Below are 27,853 nucleotides of genomic sequence, written 5' to 3' on the forward strand. Positions count from 1 at the left end.
TATGTGTTTAACAAATAAAATATTGAGTTTACACACTTAAAGAAAGTGAAGAAAGTCAATCCGACAGCCATTTCTGACCACCATAACAAATTTCTATTTTCTACGTTGCACGGTTTGGACAAACGTAGCGAGAAAATTTTAACATACACACACACTCACACACCCATAAATCATGCTTCATAAGGATTATAAATCTGCCTACTAGCCTTGAATTAGATAATATTTTTTGGGGACTCAAAACTGTTTAGTACACAGCTATATTTTTGTACTGGTGCTGGTAACAGTTTAAGAGATCCAAACATCTTTCATTTTACTGGCATCGCATTGTGTTTTTAGTTCGAAATCAAACATTAGTTGTGCATTATTCCCGGTTTGGACAAAATCCCTTTTAAAATATTAAATATTCAGTGTTTTGCAATATGAAATATTCACGAGCAGCCATTTAAGGGCTGCAAAAGTGTTGAGGTCAAGAAAGCGAGTGCGGCAGAGTGGAGTGACAGAGAACTGTTTTTCCCCCTTCTTTTTCTTTCTTTCTCTTTCCCTTTCCCTATCTTCTTCTTCTTTTTTTCTGGTAGTCATTATTTCATGTGACCCAAGTCGGTGGAGTGCCTCCATATGAACGCGTCCGTGCATCTACGTCACCTCTTTTTCATCTATTATGCATCCCGGGCTTCAACGCTCACGTCTCTATTCAGACCCACTTTTATATTCACTCACAATGTTGGCGTCGTTGTTGACCTGCTAGCTGTAAAGGCTATTTGAGCCTGGTCAGCCCTTATGGGTCATTTCAGAATTGGAGGATTTTTTAGTTTCAAAATTATAAAAGAATAAGCCTCCACTTTAAAAAATAAATCTTTTTTTTAACCGCTTTATCCTCACTAGGGGTACGGGGGGGTGCTGGAGCCTATCCCAGCTGACTATGACTCAGTGGCAGGTGGCACAATTGGTGATCGGCCAATCGCAGGGCACCTGGGAGCAATTTAGAGTGTCCACTCAGTCTACTAAGGATGTCTTTGGAATGTGGGAGGAAACCGGAGTACCCCGAGAAAACCCACACAGGTCCGGGGAGAACATGCACTCTCCACACAGGTGGACCGACCTAGATTTGAACCCAGGTCCCCCACCGTGAGGCCGACACGCTAACCACTCATCCGCCACTCATCTGATTTTCAGCTACATATTAGTCAATTATACCTAATACAGCCTAAGGTAAAAATGCTTTTGAGTTTGTACTCTTTGAAGCTAATTGTTTAGCTAGCCTTTACAGCAAACTAAGAAGATAAACATGTACGTGAGTGGTCAGCGCGTTGGCCTCACAGCTCTGGGGTCCTGGGTTCAAGTCCGAGTGGGTCCACCTGAATGTTCTATTGTGTCTCGCTAAAGCAGAATGTGAATGCCCTCTACTGGCTCAATTGTAAGTGGCAGACAAACATAATTCCACAATTAATTAATCAGCCCTGATACAAAAACAATAAATAAATAAATCAAAAATTAAGCTCCAAGGATCTATAGACACTACCCCATGCTACATAGCTCCCAAGTTTCCAGGCGATCGCTTCACAAACAAAAGAGGAATAGGCCTCCAAAGTTAGTGTCAACAAGAACAACAACAACTTGAGTGGTAACTTGACAGACCTTGATTGATATAATTGGAATAATATTCTGAAGAAATGCCACTTTAGACTTTGTTATTGAAGTGATAGACTGTATTGAGTTTTAATTGAATTTAGATACATCTTCATAGTTGTTGACAATCATTACACAACATATTTACAGTCTTTATGAAATATTACAATTGGAATTTACATAAACTTTGTACAAAATACGCCTGACTTCAATGCCTGGATAGCGGAGTCCTTGTTAAGTCGTTTGCAGAGAACAAAACATGGACCCAGTAGCCACTGGTGTCTGGAAGTGCTTTTAGTTGAGCAAGGAGGTGCTTCAAGAGTCCGTTAAAAAGAAAGAAAAGGGAGAAAAGTCCAAAAAGCACATTGACAGCAAAGTTGTGAATTTGTGTTTCATATTTCTCTTCTTTTTTTTTGTTTTGTTTTGTTTTCTCAGCTCAGTTGAATTGCTTTCTTTTTTTCTTTTTTTCCTTAACGGAATGTAAAATGATGTATGTGTAATTCAACTGCAAAACAACAACAGTTAAATAGAATAAATTGTTAATATTTACATAAGGTGAGTATTGATTTATAAAAATGAATCATCTCTTTTTCTTTTAACATGATTTATATTTATCTACATTTTTTTTTCAGAACAGAAACCTAACCACAATGAAACGTATCATACTTCTATCATTCAATTCTACTTGATAAAGATGATTGTGGATTGCCATATTTTTATGCAGCAACTCATTGCAATGAAAGGGCAGCCGGTTAATAAATAACTTCTTCCAGCGGTATTTCCTGGCCATGAAAGCACTTTTCCCCCTCTCCCTGGCAGAAAGTAAGGAAGAGTCAAATGTTCTCTTTTTTTCTTTTTTGTTTCCCAAAAACAAAACAGGATGAAAAGGACTTGATTGGTCCGTGGTGCAAAAAGCAAAAAAGCCAAACGTAAAGGCAAAAATGTCCACCGGAGGCGCTTTTTTTCACCTTGAAAGTCCTTGATTTGTTTTCCTTCATTTTCATTCCCTATTCAGCCCGAAAGCCATACGTTGCCCAACATTTCCTTTTTTTTGCCGTGGTGGTGAATCTCCTCATCACAACTGAGATGCGAATGAAATCAAACGTGAGCATGCTTTTTAAAAGGATGTTTTGGATTTACAATAATTATAGGAAAATAGACTATCAAGGATGACTCCTTTAAAATCATTGATAAAGCTTTCCCGGATGCAGACAGCTCGGCTACCAAGTAAATAGATACTAAACCAAACAAATCCTTAAAGTATATGCAAACACAAGCATAAATATTTGATCCACAGAGAGTAAGCTACGAATGACAAATATTAGTGATATATTGAAATTCCTGCACCATTGCTGTCCTTTTTAGAAGTGTTTGTGTCCAATCCGCGGAAGGTGTTTCCCAAATGCTAAAAGAGTCCCCATCGTGTTGTGGTGCTGCTGCTGCCTGTCCAAAATGTCTTTGCGCTCTGAAATGAACCCGCTAAAAAGGTGGCTCGCCGTTCATCTCCCACTAACGCTACCTATCTCTCAATTCCCCTCTCAATCCCCCCCCCCCCCCCCCCCCTGTCTCGCTCCCCCTGTATATGGCGAGCCTGCCTCAAGATGGCCGCCGAGCTTAATGGACGTAGTAGAGCCAGTAGACCACGTTGAAGAAGGAGAAGACGGTGGGGAAGATCATCCTGGACCACTTATCGATAGAGTTCACGTCGGACAAGTCCGGGATGTTGACCTTGAGTTGCGAGGCCCGTCTCCGTAGGCGCGACTTCTTCTGAGCGTGGCGCTCCAAGGCGCTGTGGCCATAGTTCTGGCGGGCCATGGCCGCCCTGCGGTATTGCAGCGTGGAGCTCTCATAGGCCAGCATGGTGTTGCGGGGGTCTCCGGGTGCTCCGAGGCCCCGGGACAGATCGCCGGCGGCTCCCATTTCGTTCTTCATCTCCAGGGTGCTGAACAGGATGTTGTCGTCGGGTGTCATCTGCAGCGTGAGGGTGCAAAGGTAGGCGGAGCCATGAGAAGTGACGGCTGGTGGGAAAGCTACGAAACGCTAAGGCGCAAATTAGGAAAATACTACTGAAGGCAATGCATGTTGTCAACTAGCGAGACGTTCAAATGACTTAGAAAAGCAGTACAGTGGAACGTCTTGATTTGATTGAATTCTGTTATCTGACCTTTGACCTCGACAGTCTGCCAGATTATTATTGTTAAAGATGAAGAACGAAATGATGAAAACTCAAATCTAAAAGCATTGTTGTCGACAAAACATCATAAAATCTAGATTTAAAAGAAAAATAAATGAAAAAAAACTGAAATTGTATTGTGCAAATGACCAAATTTAGTTTATTCTTCTAGAAATAATCGGAACTGATAATACGACCCAAAAAAATACATAAATGGAAACTAGCAAATCCAATGAATTACAAGGAAAAATTCAATTACTTGAACAGAAAAATGATGCTTTGCAACTATAAATGTATAGTGTTGAGTGCAAAAGATTTCAAAGTAAGATTATTATTAAAATTTAATTTGGCTTCTAATCCATCCTGTCTCTTTTTGTAAATCCAAAGAAATATGAATAAGAATTTGTTTTAAATTCAAGAGGTTCCACTCTCCACTTTCTAAACTATTGATCATCCGTCACCGTATGTGATAGTTGTAACCACAGGACTATGACGTAACATTCCTGGAAAAGCAAAACACAGTCCACAAACAAAATTTCATCTCAGAATTTCAACCAGCGTGGCTAAAATTCTTTCGATTGACAACAAAGACAAACGGAATTAAAGAAAAGAGGAAGCAAGGCAAAGGAAAATGTGACAGGAGAAAGTTGAGAGAAACTGTAAGGGACTTTGGCAGGGATGAAGGAGAGGCTAAAAAGGTTCAGGTGGATCAGGAGAGGTGAATTCACTTGAACATTTCTTCATCCATCGCCTGACTTCTGAGGAAAACGTCCCAATAGCAGCTAGTCCTGTCTTGTCGGAAATTGAGTATGTTTTCTCCAATCAAACAATCCCATTTGCGCCACCGTACCACTTTACGGTATGGGTATATCTTAATTGCGACCTCCTATTTCGTGTTTGTGATAAATAGCTCGTCAATTTCACGTACAAGTTGAATTTCGGGTAAGAAATCAAACTGTGGACGTCAGGAAAATGCATGAAGAGCAAACCAAGAGAGGGAGGGAAGAAAATAAAAAACACAATGGTGGGAGTGATGATCAAAGTTGCCTTTAAAAAAAGTCTCGAGAACTCAAAGAGATGCACAAGAAAACTAAGCAGCAATTTCCTCTGATCGGGTTTCGATTCAGATTGATGACATCATTAAGTTTTGACTTTCAAAACCTTTAGTACCTTATTTCTTTGCTCGCCTAGTCCTAATGCCGCATCGTCCACAAAGATGGGATCCCACATCGAGTCATACGCGTCAATTTCCCTCTGTTTCATTCTGGCATACAGAGCATCATCTCTCTGAACTACATTTCCCACCAGCCACTGCAAGCATACAAAATCAGCACTGTTACTTCTTGGGAAAAGGAACGGGCCTTTGCTTTCTTTGGCTCGGAAGCGTTAAAATGGGGAGGATCCGGGTCCGGGGAGGTTTTTTTTTGTTTTTTGCGCTTTTGAGAGACACAGCAACATGAAGATCAAGTGTAACAATGCATTGGCTCCTTTGGGAAGCACACACACGTATAAATGGAGTGTAAAGGGACATTTAGCATTAGAGAGGAGAAGTTATTAGCTTTCACACGAGTACCATTTGCGAATATGGCCGAGGATTCGGGCACGTACCTTGTTGGGGTCGGGTCGGAGCTTCTCGTTATTGGCCGTGGCCGCCTTCTCGGCCGCTTTTTTCTGTCTTTGCGGGCCCTGGCCAAAGAAGATGTAGTTGACAAAGGCGTACTCCAGCAGGGCCAGGAAGACAAAGACGAAGCAGCCCATCAGGTACATGTCGATGGCCTTCACGTAGGGGATCTTGGGGAGGGTCTCTCGCAAATGTGTGTTGATGGTGGTCATGGTCAGCACCGTGGTGATGCCTGGGAAAAGAAAGCGTTTGTCCGCATTGTTAGAGACAAACGTGCAGGTCGCAGAGAGACAACCTCCCTGAGTACCAGTGTGGGTGACATCATCATTGCTCGCTATGGGCACACCAGTATCATCACACCTGCCATAAGCAGGTGTATGTCAATGTTCCCTCTAATTTTTCATGTAAAATATGCTGTAAAACATGAAAAACATAAGAGTGGATAGAGATACTACTACTGGCTGCTGTGCAAACAGTGCCATCATGGGAAAAGGGGTAAAAAAAAGTTTGGATTTTATTTACTGCGCGCCATATGATTGCTGCTGCGCAGAGAAGACGAGAGTAGAGCGCAATTGCGCACCGTTTAGACATTGGTCATATGTATTGCCAATTTCGCCAATGTTCATACCATTAAAGAGAGGTACTGAGATAAGTATGTTACAGTTAGTTAAAACCTTAACCACCTTAAGTTTGATTTGGCCTGTGAGAAAAGTATTGTTAAATGGGGGTCTAACCTATACAATGAGCCGAAATGCATGTTTTTGCCATGTTGTTTTTCACATTACCCAGCCAAAAAAATTGAACATGAACTGCTGGTTGAGAACTGTTGATCAAACAACCAATTAAATGCATGTAAAGGAATAAAAAAGCATACACTCACATATGCACTGAAGGATAAAAATTAAAATATGTGAATCAATTTGAGAATAAAGCAAACGATAATTTGAAGATGCCGAATTTTTGCAAATCATGTTTTGAGTGTTTCTAATATATGCAACTATGTACCCAAAAAGATTAAAAGTAGACTTATAAATGTAAATACTAAGTGCTGTCAAGCTATTAGTGACAGCACAATGCACCTGTTTTGTATCTTTTTGAAGGTTTGTTGACGTTTTTTTACCGTGCATTGTGCTTGGTACACATTAGTTATCTGCATGCACAATCTGCATTTGGTCAAATTCACACGTATTATAAATAACCCAGCGATCTATGTGACTCGCAGCCAGGCATCTCATTGGCTGCTCGTTTGCAGGACTCCGGGAGCGGGGCAGATCTGGAAATCACGTTATCCTCCGAACGGCCCATCGTGCGGGGCTCCAACCTGTCCCACTTGGGAAGACAAATGGCGCGTGACGAGAATGACACACGTCAACGCTCGCAGCCGCTTCCTTCCCGCGGCTCTGACCTTCCCTAGCCCAACGCCGAGATTGAGCTTCCCGGCATTTTGCTTTAACGCGGTCAGAAATAGGAAAAAAGTGCATTATTGTAATCGGGCTTCACTTAGCGAGCCGGCGAGAGACAGACGGCAGAGAGAAAGACAGCTCGCTTCAAGGTCGAGCTGCTACTGCGCCTCTCTCGGCGTGAGTCATGCGTGGAGTCATCCGAACAACAGACATTTAGCTGGGCAGCCTATCGCAATCTGCTATCAGTTGCATGCTCAAAGCTAATGAGAAAACCAGTCAAAACACACATCGGATGCCGGACGGGCACTCGTGTCTTCAATGTATGCGTAATGGCTTTTTTTTTTTTTATGCAACCCGGCTGGGGTTATTGTTAGCAGTATAGCCGGGCCGTCCTACCCAGGGCCACTCTGGCAGCAGAGGCATCGTAGTTGATCCAGAAGGAGACCCACGAGAGGATGGTAATCAGGATGGAAGGCATGTATGTCTGCAGGATGAAGTAACCAATGTTCCTCTTCAGTTTGAAGCTGAGGGACAGGCGAGGATAAGAGCCTAGAGGAGGAGGAAAAGCATGAAAATAGATTTTTTTACTCCATGATGTCCACTAATATACACACCGAGCAATTGTCTCTGACACTAATAAGTGTTTCAGTTCCACACACAGGAAAGCGTCCTGTCATTTGATCAGCAAATCAGTTCAGGCAATTATGAACCTTTTGGTGTATACAAGGTCTTGGCAGTGCTGAATCCTAAAGTGGACATATGTTGTCCTTCCTTTAGGATTGGCACCTGAATGTAACACATGACAGTGTGTTGGCGTGTGCTCGCTGCAGTGAGAGCAGTACCAGCCACACTTGGGAAAGTTGGATTTTGTATTTTCATTGTTAAGGGGTGGTTACAAGAGGAAATTGGTGAGATTCTAAGCATGATAACCATGATATCAGTGGTTGATTCTGGACTGTTTTGTCTTTTGTAAAAACATACACAAAAAAACCCTCATCAAATCAGCATCAAACTGTTTTTCCTGTTTTTATAAGCACCTTATACATGGCGTTATAATTTTTTTCTATTTGGAACTATGATTTTACATTTCCTTGTTATTATGCAAATTTAGTGCATATTTAACTGTTTTACATAGTTCGACATAATCTCACAGTATATATCGTAGATAAATTGTCTCGTGTTGAACCTTAGGCAACGTTATAATGTAGAAAATTAGTTTTGCCTTTTTTGGCATTGTAGAAATGGCTACTCTACCATGACAATAGTTTTTTTCAAAGTGAGAACAGTAAGCATTGCTTTGGGTACCTGTAGAGAAGACCACTTTTGTAGAAATGAGCTTATAGTCAACGATAGAAAACTGTGGCAACTCGATCCTGTCCACGCCAGAAACGGCACCTTCTCCTCCTCGCCAATAGAACTCAATATCATCTGTAGTGTAACCATCTGTAGAGCACAAAACAAAGGGGGAAACATCTTTTAACATAATTTGTACACAATATTAGTGTTGTTCTGTTAAGTGAATCAAAGGATCACTCAATCAATTGAAATGTATTGAAATAAGCACACAATTCTTTGTTTCTGCAGACATGAACTTGAAATGTCACCATCCTTGACTTACTAAAATGAGGGTGGTCTCTAGTAGTGCAAAGTCAGCGTTGAACGCGTGTTCCAATGCCTTAGAAAAATATGGCAACCTGACAATTGGCTATTTTTAGACCCGAACACGACCAGACTTGGATAGGTAAGATGGCAACCAATGTAGTAGCAGATTGTCAAACAGAAGGCAACCAAAGACTGATGTTGTGAATCTTACTGTTTTTGGAACACGTACAACTGACCCTCACAACTCTCCTGTTATGTTGGGGGTCAAACTAAGTCATTTTGGAATTTTAACACTGTAAAAATAAATCATCTCTCTTTTTGGAATTATTCTTGTTATAGTAAGGCATTGCGGGGAAAAATAGAGCTCCATTTCCATTTTTTTGACAGTAGAAATAGCGTACTTTTTTTCCAGAAACAATTTTAGAGCAATCCTTTCTCTTAGGTTTGATTTTTGGACTATTTTTTAAATGACATTTGGTCAGAAAATGTTTGTCAGTATTTAGTATATGGGTGGAATATAAAATGACCCATTTGTAATGTTGTAATGACGGAATTTTGTACGGTTTTGGAATAAAGTCGATATTGACGCATTGAAAGGCATGAATTATGATCATATATTTAATTTGTTGAGTTAATATTATATCAATACATAATAATGGGACATTTGAGCGGGGGTGTATGCTTATTAAAAATGATCAAATGTCATTCCTAAACAAATGTTGGACTGCTGAGTTTCCACATTAAATCATTTACGGCTTAGTTACAAGCTAGCACGACGGACCCGGGCGAAGGGAGCCCCTGTTGCTGGCTACGGGGGCTTTTAAGACCTACGTCTGTTAAAAATGTATCAAGTTTATCAAGTCAAGTGAGAGTTCTCTACGCTCATTAGACTGAATAAAATAGCATGTTCTGGCATGAAGCGATTCCAACGTTAAAACCGCTGCCAGTTAATCCATATGAGAGCAGATACTGTCTGCTGATCAAAACCGGGTCTGCGTGTGCTACTGAAAGGAGAGGAGAGGGGGAAAAAAAGAGGTTATGAGTGATGGGGAGAAAGAGATAAAAAAAAAAGGCTGCAGGATGTGAGTGCGCAAAGAAAAGAAATGAGGAAGTGATGAGGAAGAAAAGCGGAGGAGAGAGGCGCTTTTGACCCAACAGCGTTTTTTTTTTCTGGCAACACTGCGATGAAACCCAGAAAGAGTGAGCCCTACCCCGCATCCCATCCCCATAATCCCACCCCCCCTATCCCCGGGGACCCAGATAAAGAGGACCACGTCTTTCTCTGCCCCTCCCGCCTCTTCACGGCGCCGTCCAATGACAAACTCGCCGAAAAACCTTGCAAATATTCACCCATAAACACCGGACTTCATCAAGCCGGTGTAGCTTAATTAATTAGGGTGGATGTTATCAGTTGGTGAACCGTTAGTGATGTTCCTCTTCTTGATTTTTATCTTCTTGTATCTCATCAGCTTCTCTCAGCATTTTACATCCCGTCTTATCTACCTTGCGCTTTCTTCCAACAAAAAAAAAAAAAAAACCCACAGAGCTGCCTGCGTACGTGGGATCCAAATCTACGTCGGCGAGTGGGAGTGAGAGGAGGCCGTTGTCAGGGACGACGCTACTTACAGCTTTCGATCTCCAGCGTGCAGTTTTGCTCATCCAGAGGGTAACGGCGAAGGTCCATCATGCAGGCCGCAGTGGTGGTGATCCTAGACACAGAAAAGACAGCATCTTGTTACTTTTGAGGCAAATTGACCGAGAAAAAAAACAGACATGTCATCAGGTGAGCTGGGTGTCAAAGTCAGATCATCCATAGTTCACTCTAGCACCCCCCAATGAGGGACTTTGTGTTAATTTGCTAAAATGCCATTTATATTCAAATGTATGACATCCTCACTCAGTGATAAGATTACCTAAGAATATTGACCTGATTTTTTTAAAATACATATTTTGTGAATAATAATAAGACTCTTTAATGTTCTATTTTTCCAAATAATTAAGTTGTTGACTGGAAAACCTAACCACTGTTTTTTATGTCTCCAGGGCTAAGGGAAAATGGCAAAAATAACAAAATATAAGCAGAAACAGACATGTTTTTATCTATCTGGAACCTGCTTTGTTGTAACCTATATTTTGAGTACTAAGAGTAACATAAATCCACATTAAATCAATATATAAATGAAAGGATGACACTAATGTTCTGATATGTAAGAGTAGTAGTTGTCGAACCTCCCAGTCAACACAGATTGGGCATCAATAGCACTCAATCTATTGTTTTCAGTGTCATCTAATGAAATAAATGATTTCCAAACTTTTATAGTCTATACTTCTATAGTTAGACCCTGCCCCCAAAATAAATGCATCCAAATAACTGCTCCTATATCAGAAATAAGATCCATTTAGCAGATCTACAAGCTTCAAGATCATTCCCACAAGTTCCTCTGCCACTTGTAATATATTGTACAGATTTGAGATCATTACTGGATTATCTTTTGTCACATAAGAAAGGGAAACAAGGTTCATGTTGTGGTCGGTCGGTCACGCAGTTGTTAAATAAAGGCGAACGAGTCAGCCACATCTGATATCTCTTCACAGCGGACTTCCTGCAACACACACACACATGCGACCAAGTTGATCGAGCCGAGTGGAGCAAAGCCAAAGCCAAAGCTAAAGCCCGGAGGCTGTCTGCTTGAAAGCGCTCAGACGTCATCTGTGCCTTTAAGATACATACAACCACGCACACACTGATTGATACACAACATGAAAGCATCATGCCACCATAGACAATGATATCAGTACTGGTTATGGCCTCTGGTTGGATTTTTAGCTGTGTTGGAAATGATCTGTAATGAGCCACCAGGGGAGAAATCACCAGACTATAGCATCCATACGGTCATTTCGTCTAAAGTTAGAGAAGCGTCGCAATGTCTGTGCATTTTCAAATGCAATGACATGAGAAGTTTATGGTAGTTAACAGTTGTTTTTATTAGATTGTTATTATTTCGGCACTTCACTACAAACTATTGGAGTTAGGGGAAAGCTTCAAATAAGCTTGGGTGAGATTTTTTTTTTAAATAGTCAAAAGATGCTGATGCGCTAAAATATAGAAAATGAAAATATTTGTGTTTATCATGGAGAAGCCAACAACAATTGATTACAGGTGATAAACTCTTAAGTATCTTGTACTCTAAAAATGATCCGTTTTAAATTTGGCCACATTGAAATTTAAGTATGTGAACACCTTGAACAAGCCGACTGGAGGAAACAACAATAACCTTCTTACTGTTCTAACTACATACTTTAATGTTATTTATGTCACACAACATGTAGTCAACCCGTTTACTATAACCTTTTAGCATAGCCAGAAGTTGAAATCAGTGAACCACGTGATATGGTAGTTTTGACACGATAGAGTTTTCAAAAGAATGGGTTGAGAAAATCTACGGTATGTCGCTTCCGTTTTTCATTATTTTATTTTCAGTAGCGACTGCTGAGAAAAAGCTTGTATGGATTTACAACCATACTATTGTGATTATTCCAAGTATTGTAAATACCCCTAAAAAATAAACAATGTCCATGTAACATAGAATTTTAGAAGATAAAATGTCCTCCAGTTTTCCACTGAAACCTCATTGTGACATAAAATAAATTAAAAATAAGAACATTTGGAAAAAATTCAAACCTTTTTATTCAATCAAAGAGTGAAAATGGCTTTGATATTAGAATACGCAAGTATAACTTACAAGTCTGGGTACCAATGTGTCTATAGTTAGAAAAAATGCCGCCCACATTGATATGGCGAGGCTTTACAAATCAATTCCAAAATTCTTTCCTGCTTTTACCAAGTGAGAATAAACAAGTGTGGGATCTACTGGAAGTATTTTTCAAATGTTCCTATGTAAAATATGAACTCCGTCGGGCCCAGCCTGGCTGATAAGAGATTTCAATATCTTGAGCTATACACACACACACACACACACTTATAATACACACACACTTCGTCTTCCTCTCTCACACATTCTGCCTCCGTTTTCTTGCTCTCTGGGCTCTTACGTAAGAGCCAGTTAGCGAGGCCGTGGCGCATTGGGGGATTAACACGGGAGTCAAAATTCCGTCCTACTTTACTCATTTATGACTAAAATGTATCAATACTTGGAGTTATGAATAGTCATCGATCCCCCCCATTGCCATTAGCGCAGCGAAATCGCTGCAGAAATACCGAGGAAGCGAAGGAACCGAAAAACCAGGCCAAAATGGCAGGGGTATAAATACCAGACTATTTATAGACCACCTACATCATCAGCAGAAGTCTCGAAGCTTTTTCTGTCTGACGGAGACTCTGCCACGCAGATCTAGAGTACCGTTAGCATCTGATAAAGCCTGGATACTAAAAACCAATAAGAGTAAACAATGATTGCTGTGATCAGGCACGATTTTTCTAGCAGGAATGGCCTTTTTCCCCGTCTGTCTCCTTTTTGTCTTTGCTGCAGCGAGTGAGAGACCATCTCTGCGGCACGCAGGCTTATTTGCTATTCGCCTCCATCACGCGCAAGGCCGGTTCGGGCCGGGCCGGTCCGAGCCGGTCCCCGCTCGACCTGCCGGAGGAAAAGCCCGGCTCGAACATATCACGCAGATTCAAACACGCTACATTTGCTCTGTGTCCGAGCTAATAGGACATGCAGTTCTAAAAAAAATAAAAATAAAAAGGCTGTTTTTTGCTGCACGTTCCCAGCCAAGCCACTCTGTGTGTGTGTGTGTGTGTGTGTGTGTGTGTGTGTGTGTGTGTGTGTGTGGACCCCCCCTGAGGGAAGCGGTGCACCTTTGTTCCCAATGACCTTGTTTACGGACATAACGCAAGCGGCAAGTTCCCAGACGGAATCTCATTCCCAGGCAGCGTCATAGCACACAAAGTGAATTGAAGAGCGCCAGCTTACGAATGTGAGCGCGCCTTAATCAACCTGACATTTGCATCCAATCATATTTTACTCTGTAATGAAGCTCGACATTCAAATGAAGATGGAGTAGATGCCTCCATTTTGGATTGAAAGAGCTCTCCTGCGCACATTTTGGATATAAACCTCAGCTTTGCCAAATGCTTCTACCTTTTCAATTCCACAATCATGCATGAACACTGGTCATTCCAGAATGGATGAAGATTTTGCCTTCAAAATCTTGAAAAATATGCCTTCACTGCTTTTCTGCTCCATATTATCTAAGTGAGGGTAGCCTCTAGAGCCCCTATCCGGTCTGTTTTCAACATCTCCCTCCTCTAGCACCCCTGAATCAAATGATCAACTGTCCAGAAGCTTGATACCAATCCGTCAGGTGTGTTGTTGGAGGTAGATATGGAAAACAAACTACGTAGACTCTCGAGGATTGTAGTTGCCCACCCCATGTCGAAATACAATTAATAATTATCACTCCTCTAGTACTTCAATTGGAGATGAATTATGAAACATACTATACTTTCAGTTTGTCCGGTGTAGGGTCACCACAGCGAATCCACTTTTTCTATTCCAGTCTGTCCTTTCCATCCTCCTCCCCTACACCACCAGCTGTTTTCATGTCCTCGCTTACTACATCCATGCATCTTCTTCTAGGTCGACCTCTAGTAACCTCGTTTCCTAGAAGTTCCCCCATCAAAATCCTTTTAAACCATCTAAGTGTGGTCTCTATGACCTTGCCTCCCAAATGTCTAACCTTACTTGTCCCTCTTATGGTCTCCTGTCTAATCCTATCCAATCTGGTCCCTCCTAAGGAGAACCTTAACATCTTCATCTCATCCTAGCACTATGCACATGTATTTATTTCCCTTAACACAGTCATAGTGTGTTGTGAATTCTCCTGTTTTGCAATGACCTAAACCTTTAAAGACAACATTGCTCCCAACAGTTACTCAGAGAGAAGTAGCGTGATCTATAATTCACAGCCCCCCTCACCTTTTTCAAAACGTAATCCTTAGCCATTAACGCAGATGGCATACAACAACAACAAAAAAAACATCAAGTGAGAGAGGGAAGAGCGCACAGGACCTCCCGAAGCACGGTGCTCAAAATTCACAGGCAAAGGTCACGAGATGGAGATCCAAAGAGAAAGCGACGTGAAGGTCAGACTTCATTCAAAATGGGAAAATTATTACGATTCCCCCTCTCTCTCCCTACCTCCCTCCCTCCCTCCCTCTGTCCTTCCTCCTCTCGCTGGCCCACCTCTCTCACTACCTCAGTGAATACTGCGCTGCTTTTGTGAGAAGAGGCATATCCGCCGAGCTCAATCAAAGGCATCGTTGGGCCAGGATGAGAAAAAGTTGCTGAGTGGCGCAATAGGGGTGGAAATCAGCCCTCATCCTATCGACACACTCAATCTTTAATTATTACCCTAAATCACACCAGCCAAAGGATGCACAATAAAGAATAAATAGATCAATCGCAACTAGAGAATTAGTCACATTTTTAAATGAATCAGGAACCATGAAAAAACATTACACGTTAATGTGATAATGGAAAAAATAGGCAAAAACAGGCTAAACAGGTATATATAGGTTGATGCAACATATGAACTGTTTTTAAAGGTAACTATAACCTGAAATGTATAACATAAAGGGCTGTCAGAGGACAGAGTTATTCCAAAAATAACATATAAGTCAGTCTTAAGTGTAAGACCCAGACAAAGTATGAAAAAAAAACATATGTATACATGTACATCCTTGTGTAGGTATCTATAAAGTTATCCAATCCAATCAAAAAAAACTGTGATTCGTAATGATATTATAGAAATTCCTTTTTAATATGAATAGCAACTAAAAATTTGATTCAAAACAGAAATACACACTTTTTAGTTGACTTTAGCTGGTAGCTTTGGACCAAAGAGTCCATTGATTATTTACTCATTGCATGCCATTGATGGTGTCAATTTCCTATAAAAATGGGAAAGACTGGCTGTGAATGCTTATTTTTCAGTGCAGTGTCAATGCCATAAAATCATAATATCGATACGAAAGGCTTCAAATTTGACAAACTAAAATGTCCCCCATTGCAGCAATGTCAAAGCACTCCTATCTTTTAAAAAAAAAAAAAACAATAACAAAACAAAGCCCACCTCTTCAATAATTGTACTACATGTGACCATATCTGGATTTACATGCCAATGAAGCATCTTAATTCTTGGCACCAACACATAGCATGAACTTGTGCCTGGCGAGGGAGGCATTGGCATACATGGAGTTATCCCAGTGAGGACTCTTCAATCACTTGGCCATCTTGCTCACATCCACTCGGGGCCCGCCATTGCAACCAGGCCGGGCCGTCTCTGCAGGTACGTGTCAGCCTGTTCAGAGCACTCAGGCATCTGGCCGGCCCGACTCTGACAGCAGCTCGTGTCTGGACGAGCTAGCATCAAATAAAAACCTGAACCGAACCCACGAAGCAAATAATGGAGGAGCCGCGAGGCAGCGGCGCTGACAAGGACAACGTACGTGAGGTAACAACTGCATCCCTCTACCGCACGAACCAACCAACCAACCAACGAAGGAACGGACGCCCTCCAATTCTCTATCAGCGTTCTCCCAACCTCCATTTTTTGTGGCGTTATGCAAAGCATATGTGTTAGGTTTATATAATTGGCTCAGAGTGTTATGAATTGCATTTCTTAACAAAATGTTGGGATGAATAATCTGGTGCAGTGCAGATGCTTTAATATTTTAAAGGAGCCTTTGCGCAAGAAAGGCATCGCCGTGTCTAGTGAGAGAATGAGTGAATGGAGCAAAATGTTAACTTGCAAACACTTGTTTTTTGTTTTAAAGCTGCTGATCTAATCGGAGCTCAGGTGAAAATGCGCTAACGCCAAGAAAGAAGGAGGAGAAGGAGGAGGAGGACACCAATCGGCGCAGTGGTGAAGGACCAATCACGTGCCGCTGCTCCGGTGCGGCTACGGATTCAGTATTTGTATTAAACTGTTTCATTATTAATGAGGAGTTATCAATTATAGATTGCATTCTGCTCTGAGGAATGCCAGTGCAAAGGCGAGTTGCTACAACTTGAAGACTGGGCTGAAGAATCTGGATCCAATGAGACAGGTGGCTTGTTTGTATTGGACGTTGGTTGGTTATTGATCCGGAGGAATTGATTACTTATATTCATGATCATTAAAAGATCGTGAGCGGGTAAAGTTAAGACAGTGGCGCTTTTGTCGTAGGAGCTTGTTAAGAAGATCGACGCGGTGTGGCATACTAATAAGAATAGGCGGAAAAGGAAGGATGGCTTTTGGAATATTCAAGAAAATGGCATCCTCAATTAGTTAATTTAAAACAAAAATAACCACAAATATCGGTTTGTCTTTGTCAGTTGCAAATACATGAATGGAAATATGGTACCATAGTTTTGCCACTCCTACTTTGTACATTCTGTCTCTAATCCAATCATATCCAAGATACGTAGATTCCAATAAACTGGCATACGTGATGAAAAAGGCCCAGTTAAATGCAGCCGATACAACCTTGTTAGCTCATTATGCTTGGCCATCAATTGTGCTAATCACGGTACACAAGAGGGGGGGGGGTGCTATAAGCAGCTTACCTGAGTCCATAAAGCACGGTGCCGTCGGGATGCAGGCGGATCATCCTGTTCTTGACAGTCACGCCGTGCACAAAAGACTTCTTGTCGTTGAGGAAGTATGTGTCCGGGACCCACAGTTGGTCGGCCACTCGGTTGTCCAGAGTCAGGTTGTAGGCGATCTCGGAATATGACAGACGCTTATCCCGCCACGCTTGCTGGAAGTACATGGTCAACGTGTAGTCCTATGGGAGAGAAGGGTCAAGTCAATGGTTAGATGCTGAGACCAATGACATCAACACATAATCAAACATACTGGAAAGGGACTTGGGAGAAAATGTAATGTGCTTCAATGGGGAGAAAATACCTATTTTGGGCTTTTCTGTCATGCACAATAGACTGTTTGCACTGTTTTGTGATATGTATTAATACTGTATTTTTAGACATTTCCAAGAGAAAATAAAGAACTACTACTATGGAAAAAACAGCTTACATTGAAAAATGACAAAAAATTGGGAATTATTTATTCTGCATTTGGTGACAACGTTAAAACAAACAAACAAGGGTATATTTTGTATAATAATTAAATAAAAACTGTTAAAAAAACATCACAAACATGCAAATGCAAACAGCAAAAACATTTCTGAAATTAATTTTGTCATTTTTAATAATATTAGGTTCCACCTTCCATTCATAAGATAACAAAAAAAAGTCTTATCAGTTCATTTTGGTTGCTTGTTTATTCTATACTTAAAAATCAATAAAAGTACACATGCCCATAGGTCTAGAAATCAGACAATAATCTTATTATATGGTCCCCTTTGTTACCATGCACCTATTTGTACCATTATATTATTATAGTTTTGTCTTTATTTTCTTGGATTACCCAAGAAATTCAACTTTCTTGCTTACAAACCCCTGCCATATTTGTGGGTTGAACATACATTCAGGGCACGTGCCAAGTTTTCACAAGTACAAATGACACTACGCCATCAGTTAAATGGCTTGACATGTACTTCAGCCCATGCATGTACACACGCTTCCATCATACATGAGCAGCCACACGTCATACACGCCATGCATACTAAGGAGGTCGACCAAAAGGTCGTTGACGGATTCAAAAAGGCCACCGCTCGTAGCCATGGCGGCTGTGTTCAAATTCAACAATCCTCTCCTAATTTTAACATCATTACCGGAGGGCAACGTTCTCAGCTGGCTGACTGTTGTCCCCCTATAAAAAAAAAATGGAAAAAAAATCGGCTTCCGCTGGAACAAATGATGAAACTTTCCGCTTTATTGAGACAATTTTGCCTGGGATGCAAATAGCCAATAGCTTTGGTCCAGCTGGGGCTTCGGCGCCATGTCGTCTCCTTGGCTTTTGCTTTTTTAATTTGACTTGTAATGAAAAACCAGACCGAGCAGAGATAAGGCAGAAAGAGGTAAATATTTTTTTTTGCTTTTACACCTCATCTCTTTCTGTGTTTCTCACTCTTGACACCCACACAGCTACCGAGAAATACAGCACTGCGGTCTTATGTGCTATTTTACAGTGTTGTGCAGAGCCAATGCTGTAATGAAGGAGGACTACAGCCTGTAAAAACCAGGCCATCATTACGCCATTGTGTTATGTTGAATTCTCTCCTTAGCCATTGTTTTTTCTTGTTGTTTTTTTGTTGTTGTTTTTTGACAGGGCAATCGGCACTTTTTGGGTTTCCTGTCGATGAAAAAAAAAAAAGGGCATCTAAAAATACACCGGCTCCTGCCATGTTGATTTGTTCCCGGAGAGAAAAGTCAAGTGAGGACTTTGGCGTCTTTTGCCCCGTTACCCAGAGTTCTCGCGAAAGATTTTCCTCTCACGCTCTCACCGCCTTTCTGTCTCATTATCTGGCTGCCAATCGCACGGCTCCATCACCTATGGGATCGTTAGCTGCTGCTTGACGGCGCCGGGCACGTCGCAGGCGCTCATGCGGCGTCTATTTCGCCATGTTGGAGAAGTGCAGGCGGTTGGAAATCTTGCAGAGAAACACATATTTTCTTTTGCCCTGAATCTACATTTTTAACCATTTTTTTTGTTGTCCTTAGATTTTATTCCATTCATGCACGGATGATCTTTTGATGGCACTTATTCTTATTAAATTATTTATCATTATTCTATTTTTATATTATTGGTCATTGTATTATTTTATCAATGTATGTCTTATTTTTAAATAAATAAATACATACTTTTGGGAAACACAAGACTGAATTTGAAAAATGTATATAATAATAGTTAATAAAAAGAACATATGATTAAAAGGCTTGACTTTAAACCAAATCTAAAATAAAAAGGCAAAAAATTTGGACAAGAGTAACAACTAACCTGGTAGATTCTACTCTGGAGAAAATGCTAAAGTTGCTACTGTGTTGCAAATCCAATATTTTAACCTGGTATTGATTTATCTACATGCAAAATACTGAAAGATGATTAAAAGTCACATCTAAAAAAATAAAAAGAGGAAAAGTTATGTCATCTTGGACAGCAGTAGCAGCGAAACAGGTAGATTTTGCCCTGGAAAGTGCTAATATGTTGAATATAATCCAATATTATTGATTTAAATTCAACTTGGGTTCGATTCCCACTTTGTTAGGTAGAGAATCTTGCTTAAAAATGTGTGTGGTGAATACACAGTGCATTTCGCTGAAGGGAATACCCAAAAGGGGCTTCCACATTGATATGTACTATTTCTTTGCCATTTTTCTACGTCGATGTTGATGTAGCAAACACCTGCATGTTGCCTCCTAGCCTCTTAAGACATTGCGAGCGCAATTATGACTTTACAGATGGTTCTTTTGCATGCGCACCACTGGGCATCTCTTACCGCTGATACCGACTTTGCCATGCATGCTACAATATCCATAAAAAACAAGCAAGACCAAGTGTGAAGGCGGCTGAAAGTCAGGGCGGAATTCAGAGTGGGGCCTTTTACAATTCATCGTATGGCCTCCCCCCCAAAAAAAAAAACTGCAGATAACGGAGATCTCGTGTAGCCTCGCAGATCGACCTTCACTCTCCTTGTCACAAACTCCATTAAAGTGACGCAGACGGCTCAGTGAGCACCAGTGAGGGAGACATCTTGTGGAGTGGAGAGCATTGAATCAAAAAAAAAAAGAAGCATGACAACACCCCAGTTGCATAAACGCAATAAGGATCCTACACGGAGGGCGCAGCCGGCTCGGAAAGCATCAAGGCTGGTTGCACAGCGACAGCGCCGCCGCCGCAGTTGTTTTTGTGGGGCTAACAACCCCCCATTAGGAATGTGACAGAATGACAACGACTATGTTTGTGTTTCCCTGAGAAATCTGACAGGCGACTGTTGTTACAAGACCTCCATTACGACTACATCAGCCGTCACGGGCGATACGAGAGAAAAGTGCCAATGAAGGCGCGTTTATAGTGCAAAGATTTGAAGGCTCGCCTTGTAATGCACTCGCTGTCTCTCCGGGTCACAACCACGTCGCCGATGGAGGAAACAATTTGCGCTTTACCGATGAGTGCGACCAAGTAGTCAAAACCAGGGCTGTCCGAAATATCTTCTCACAGGGCATGGTTCTCAAAAAAATCCAAGGATGCCTTCAAATCTGTGCACTTTTCTTTGTTAAATAGACAATCGGAATCAGGTAAAGCGGAAAAAATGTAGGAACTCAATGGTAGTCAACCATCTTGACTCAATTGTGAATGGAAGTTGGCGATTTGAGGGCTACATGCTATAAAATAATCCAAAAGTATAAGGTCATTCCGAAATATATATAATTATATGTACACTTTTGAGTAAAAATTCTAGTTTTCTACATTCGTTGTCATATTTTGACCACTCAGGCACTTTTTTAAATGACTGCTCCCTCTAGTGATAAAACTAAGAATTACCATGCAGATTGAATTAAGATTCTTGTGCGGGATATATTCAATGACGTCGTTGTCATTTGCCAATAAAATAAAAAGTGGGCGGGGGGCAGAGTTTGACAACCCTGGTATAATTGGTCTGTTAGAAAAAAAAAGGTTTTGATAGAGATAACCGTGATCATTTTGATCACGCTAATGTTGCTGTGGCATCGCCAATTATGCGCTATATTTAACTGTGACTGAAGGGGTGAAAAGGCATTCTGAACCATTCCCTGGCTGAACCCGAGGGACCGGACCATGCTCATATGATTCTTTTGGCGTTTCCAGTCAATGAGCTGTTTTTCAGCCACTTAGCTTCAGTGGAGAAAATGCCTGACAGAAGCATTAAGGAAGTCATCAACACATTAAAAGCCTTAAATGGACAAGTCTGACCACATGCAGTTGCTCCAACTGCTTCTTTTTTTTTTTTGTCCCTGCGTCACCCTTTAGAGTGAAAAGTCAGGACTATTTCAATGTCAAGCCCTTAGAAATACATCATAATATACTATGTATTGAAATACATCATAGTTTACTGTGTATTGGAATGCATCATAATATATAGTATTGGAATACTGATTTAGTACTTCTAGGAAAAAATGAGTTGAGGAAAAAACTTGCAAGTGTTGCAAGAAAAACTACTTTCTTTTAAAAATACGGGTTACATTGTACAAATCATATTTGGTATGAAAAATTGATTTTGTATCACTCAATATTCATTTTGTACAGTTCACAATGTGTTTATTAGCACAAAAAGTTACCCTGTGTAAACAAACTACAAGCTCAGCTACAACTGGAAGTTAATTTTGTTATAGCTGCATTCATATTTTTACAACTATATACTATATTTTGCACCATCTGTATAACTTTTTTTATTGCAACATTATTTTCTAGTTTTTTAAAGATATTTTCTCTAACAACAAGCTATTCTAATTATAACTAAATATTTTTTGCACTACCATAACAACTATACTTTTGGTTTGCCTGTTTTCATCATGAGAAAATAATTGTGTACAAAATACATGTTATATTTTGTATAAACTACAAAACTTTAACAAGATTGGTTTGTTCCAACTGCAATTTTCCTATATTTAAGAATTAATTCGTTTTTATTACTATAAACTGATCTGGCCAGAACTACAATTTATTAAAAAAAAAAACATGCAAAATTTGTTCTGACGACATTTTTTTTTCCTACAAGTGAACCTCCCTTTCGATGTGTTCTGTGATTGGATGGCGACCATTCGATGGGATAGGCTCCGGCTCACCCTAATCGGGATTAGCGATATAGAATAGGGACGGCTGAATGGATAGCGTAATCAAATGCGGTATCGTTGAGGTTTTACAATCAGGAACGCAGTAATGGCTCATGTCTTGCATCATAGACATACCGTACGTAGTTAGTATTTACAAACAAGGCCCAGTCTCCACAGATTAAATATAAAGCGGAAAAGCCCAGTTTGCATGGAAGAAAGCCCCGGGATTAAGTGTGCTTCTTTTGCTATAATTATGATTCTGACCATATTAATCTGCACGTCTACTTAGCATAACTAATGACTTTGTCCAGCAGTTGCCATCTTAAAGTGGACTGCAAAGCTCAATGGAGTCAATGAAGCAGTCCAAAAGGACACAATGTAAACTACTTGTTGCAATTAATAACAGTTTTGTTTTAATGCGTTTTTTGAAATTTTAACTCTATTATTCTATTTAGATTTTTTTAAATTTGGATTTTTTTACAATACTATTTGAATAATTGATTTTCCCAAAATGGTTTCACAAATTAAACCATTTATTTTGTTTAAAGTTATTGATATAATATTTTTTAATGCCTATTGCAAAATACAAGCAACACATACTACAATGGATGCCAAATGGCAATCATCATTGTACATGAAAGGATTAATCAGATCCTATTACTCACTCCCTAACTTGCAAAAAAAAAAATATATATATATATACCAGCCTTGGTGACATGGATCGATGTAAACTAATAAAGAACAAAAGTGCGTGCGTAACTCCTAGAATATGAACGTTCGAGAGATGTTTTCTCTCTTTGACTTCTTCCACAGATTCAGCAAAAATAAGAGGTTGTGTTGTCATGGCAACACTGAATAAAAATAACACAAGCGTATTTTCCACACGCTGAAAATAAAACGGAGCAGGATCAGTTTGGACAAACACGATCGAAACTGTTGCAGAATCACACACACACACACACACAAGGCTGTGTCTCTTACACACACGACGTTCTTAAACATGTTTTTTGTTTTGCATGTGCCCCGTCATGTGATGGCAACGTCCCATTACTAATGACAGTTCTAGCAACGACGTTCACGGCCCAGTAATTTCTCCATGGTGGAAGTCACCACAGCTGGTTGTGGTGAAATCTTTTAATTCCCGGGCAGCTAATTAAGATTCACAGAAGAGTATTATATAGCAGGCAGTGAGCTCAGGTATTTTACATGTAATTAACAGGCGGGAAGAGGTGGCGGTGGGAAGCCTAATTCCAACCTGGCATCGAGTGTTACGGTGGACTACACGCTGAAGACGCATCGCTTGCATTAATCAGCCGAGCTGGCTGCGTGAACTGCATTCCTCAAATGCATTTCAATGGCGCATGCGTGTTTCCTCTTTTTAAAAGTCTTTTGACCCATTGGAATTTCGGCCAATGTCGCCTTTGTAAGTTTGACCAAAAAATAGTACTTATTATACACATTTCCAGCCCTGATTACCTCAGCAGAGCCAGGAACATTGTCGGGGACCCATACCACCCTGGTCACAACCAGCTGCTGCTCTTTGGCAGACGCTATAGGTCTCACAAACTATGGACAAATAGGCTTATGGACAGTTTTTTCCCCCACATCCATCAGCACTCTAAACTTGCGGTAACACGACACATGATCACTTCTGTGTAAAAATTTCAGGCGATGTATCCATAATGGCTGAATGCCAAATTACGAGTCTGAAATTATCACTTATTTGGGTCTTTTTGCCGGGAAAACGCACCCTATGGAGAAGCACTACCAATTTTGTCATATACAGTTTCTGCGTATGATGACAATTATGGTTTTGTCAAGTAGATGATGATGACAAAGCCTATGTCCGATTATTATTATTATACATTAGAACTTAGATATCAAAGATTCACTGTGAAAAGGGGAACTTATCCTTTACATTTGTAAAGTTGGGGTACAAAAAGTGCTGACTTGATCAGAATTTTCTTACTGAGCCGCAACACCGCTGACCTTTTGGGCTTCAGTAGTTTGTGGTCAAGCATTCCAAAACCTAGAAAATATGCACCAAATTGTTTTTTTCAACCATGAAATGCTACTTATTTAATCACAGGTCTGACAATTCATTTTTGTTAATTCGCCTTCCCAGGCAAAATAGATTGTACTTGTGTCTTTATGCACAATGGAGTCCAAAACATTCTGAGTCCCAATGAAGATGTGGTTTTGAGAAGAAAAAGCCTATGACAAATTTTTGCTCAACTCCAAAACAAGCAGCTCCTCTGCCGCCTTAGCGACTTCAATGAGCCCAACCAAAATGTTGAGTTCATCCTCCACCAGAGGCGTTTGGATCTTTAATTAGATGAGCGGGCAGCTGTTCACAACCCAAACCAGCTCGCTGCTATTATGACGAGCCAACGCTGATCTCGAGTCAGCTTCTTTTACACATCCTCCATTTTGCCTTCATCCCCATATCCTTATACGACTGTTCTGAGGCCTTTCTAAAAGCTCTATTTGTCTGTGTGTGTGTATTTTCAATGCTATTATGCTTGTAGTTTTAGTACTGAATTCTTCATAATCATCTATGTATAGTGCATGCGGGATTAGTTAGTCGTTTTTTGGTACTTGTTTCCTGTTCATCTTTCAAAATTTGACTTGTTTTGATCTTTTTTTTTTCATTGTGGTTATCCATATTGTAAAAAAATGCACTACAACAAACGGAGTTTGTAATTTTAGACAGACATTGTACAGAAAATGAATGAATATAAGAATAATGAAAATATTGGGCGAAATCTGAGTAAGATAACTATAATTTAAGATAGCCAGGATAACATTTTGCAAACATATGTAGACTATTGGCAATTCAAAAAGTCAACTTTGATGACAAAAAAATGATCCATTTCAATAATCAAACATCTATGTGGCCAAGTGACCACCATATCCAAAGCATCACAAACATGTCTGACAGAATTTATGTTTTGATCTCATTAGATTGCAGACCATTGTCAAAACAAGCTCCATGTATATATATGTATATATATCTGGACTTGGATAATAAGGCATCTCATCAGCAGGCCACCACAAAAAACTCCACCAAAGCACAAAAATAACCTTCAAATCTCCTCCACCTTCTTCATCCTCCCCTCGTTGTTTGCAAAAAAAGCCCCCTGGCACCATGTGGAAGATCAAAGCGACCCACCTACAGCGGAGGTCACCGACTTTAATTCCCACAATCATGCTGACATGGCAAATATTATTGATCTGGAAGCGATCAATCTCATCCGCTACTTTGATCTCCTCCACGTCAAGAAATAAGATGACGTTGACCTGTTCCGTAAGTCAGAGACCTGCCCTGGGGGTGACGGCGTTGGCCCGCGTCAGATTCCAGAATGAATGGCGGGCTTTTCCGAAGACGAATTGTTGGCCGTGGCCACGGGCGGGCTGCGTGACGTCGGCGACCATTCAGCGTTTTGTGTTTTGCTTTGCGCGCGGATGTACGAAGCAGTGTTTTTTTCCACATGAATGCCCCCATGGACGCCCAGTTCTTAAGTAAGAGGAGCCTTTGGAACAAGGCAGGGGTTGACAACATGGCCTCTGAGCCCAGAGTCACGGCCAAGAATCCTGTTAAAGTGGTGGGAGGGGAAATCAGAGGTAAATCGGTGAGGGGGGGTTCCATTTCAAATCTCTCGTCGACCCCTCAGGCGCCCACTTCTGCTTTACGGAGCGTTTTGCTCATCTCCCACTGTTGGGTTGGCCTTCAGCGGCGGAGGTTTGGTGAACGAACCAATCAAAAGCCACGGATTGCACTTTGAAAATGGCGCCAGGTAGAAGGGAAAACACCCCCACTTTTGAGCTTTCTTACTATTTTCATTCCGTTATGTAACAAACTTCCTCTATTGGACCATTTTGTGAATTTCTTTCCCAAACACAGGCCGTGATATACCACCGTAAAGTAATTCCTCAATGGACGCGCTGCCCCAATTAGATGAGTGCGTCATTGCCTTAAGAAATATAAATGAAAAAATAATAATAATAACTGCAACGTCCTCTTATTTAACAAAACTGCCAAACCTTTGAGCTCTATTGCAAAACAAAACAGCCAAAACCGGGAAACCCCGACAAAAAACTAACAAATAAACGTACTTCTTTGCACAAAAAAACTGTTGTTCATCCATTCTAAATATTTTCATGCACAAATTACATTTTTTCCAACCCTTACAAATAAAATGTGTCTTTCTTTGAGGATGCGCCTCATAGTCGTGAAAATACGGTACTTGTAGTAACCTAAAAAATTAGAAAATATTATTTTCCAATAGATTTTAGCTAAATCACACCATCCCAATACATCTAGCATAATGTGATTTTCATAAACCTGCATTTGAAACCCAAATGATGGACCGCATCCAGCACCCCAGCGGACCACCACACAGCCCACCATCCCTATCTTCCCCACCCTTGCTCCTCCACACGCAGAGAGAGGGTATGTGTCAACAAAATGACACTGGTGGAGCAAGAGAACGTGATGCACTCGCACTCGCAGCAACACACGCGCGCTCGCGCACGCGCGCACGCCCACAGCTCTGAGCGCGCACGGCCGTGCCAGTGCGCCACTGAGTGTGTGTTCGGAATTCAAATGCGGCCAGCAGAGCTGCAAATGCGGGAATGGGGCGAACACGGACAAGGACTGACACGCAATACCCACATTTGAGCCGAGATACACTTGAAAATACGGGGGGATGGGGTAAATGCATGCACCCAGTAAAAAAAACGCTGCTAATTAGCTCCATCCCATCTGCGCCATGCATGCACGGGATGTTGTGTGGGATGGAAGATTGCACCTACCATGTTGACTTCGGACACCATGTCTATGCTGGCTATGTCTATATTCATGCCCACGGCCACGGGAGCACCTGAAAAAAAAGGGAGACAGCCATTTGAGAGGACAAACCTTCTCGTGTCCATTTCATTTTTAGGGGGGGGGGGTGACACAACACAACGATGAGCGATTTGAACGATTAATCGCATTTTCTTCGATCTAACCGCATTATGTCAATGAATGCAGATATTGCAAGCTCTTATCATCACTGCGATGGCGTTTTTTTTCTTATAAGGGTTGAGAGAAGGGGAGGGGGTACCTCCAAAATCGGGCCTCAATCGAATGTCGTATCCGTTCATCAGTCTGTCCACTGTCTCTTTGACCAGAGGCATGTTGCTGGGGTCTTTGAGATCCTTGACGCTAAAAAGGAAGGAAAGGGGGGGAAAGGTGGTGTCATGGGCAAAAAAACGAGGGCAATCAGAGGTTGGCGTGAAGAGATGTTTACCTTTGAGTCCAGACAAAAGTGACGAGCAGGGAAAAAGTCAAAATCCCAAAGTGGTTTTTCCTGATCCTCCCCATCTCAACAGTTTTTGAGGCGGTTTCGGGATGCGAGTGAGGAGCGCGCACATCCAACTTGCCGGAGACGGTGCAGAGGAGCCAGTGAGGTGCGCATGCGCACTGCCGAGCCGAGATCAAAGCGCGGAGACGGCTGATGGTGCATGAGAAGCTTCCATTGCGGAGGAACAAAATGTATGACAGGCGCAAGTGCGTGCGCTTGACAAAGACACCATGGGAGAGATGGGCTTTTATCACCCTCTTTTTCCCACAGCCCGCACCTGCAAGTGTTGTCAATGCTCCTATGAGAGAAAAAGGATTAACTTTTGGACTAAGCACCCTCTTGTTCGTATCTAGGGGTGTCCA

General features: G+C 41.2%; 1 protein-coding gene across 2 annotated transcripts; it reads right to left on the minus strand.

The window, feature by feature from the left end:
- Nucleotides 1-3,193: 3,193 nt before the first annotated feature.
- On the minus strand, nucleotides 3,194-27,819 carry gabrb2a (gamma-aminobutyric acid type A receptor subunit beta2a). Of its 2 annotated transcripts, XM_077733296.1 has the most exons (10): nucleotides 27,438-27,742; nucleotides 27,252-27,352; nucleotides 26,959-27,026; nucleotides 16,996-17,216; nucleotides 10,052-10,134; nucleotides 8,129-8,266; nucleotides 7,220-7,372; nucleotides 5,408-5,652; nucleotides 4,970-5,110; nucleotides 3,194-3,597 (listed from the first exon to the last, which is right to left on the minus strand). In XM_077733296.1, the coding sequence occupies exons 1-10, from the start codon at nucleotides 27,509-27,511 to the stop codon at nucleotides 3,241-3,243; spliced, it is 1,581 nt and encodes a 526-aa protein (XP_077589422.1). In that variant the 5' UTR covers nucleotides 27,512-27,742; the 3' UTR covers nucleotides 3,194-3,240. The 2 variants fall into 2 exon arrangements, with proteins under 2 accessions (XP_077589422.1, XP_077589421.1); XM_077733295.1 differs by lacking the exon at nucleotides 4,970-5,110 and having other exon boundaries at nucleotides 27,438-27,819.
- Between the last annotated feature and the right edge of the window lie 34 nt (nucleotides 27,820-27,853).

This window comes from Stigmatopora nigra, chromosome 14 (assembly GCF_051989575.1).
Source record: "Stigmatopora nigra isolate UIUO_SnigA chromosome 14, RoL_Snig_1.1, whole genome shotgun sequence".
Classification (NCBI taxonomy): domain Eukaryota; kingdom Metazoa; phylum Chordata; class Actinopteri; order Syngnathiformes; family Syngnathidae; genus Stigmatopora; species Stigmatopora nigra.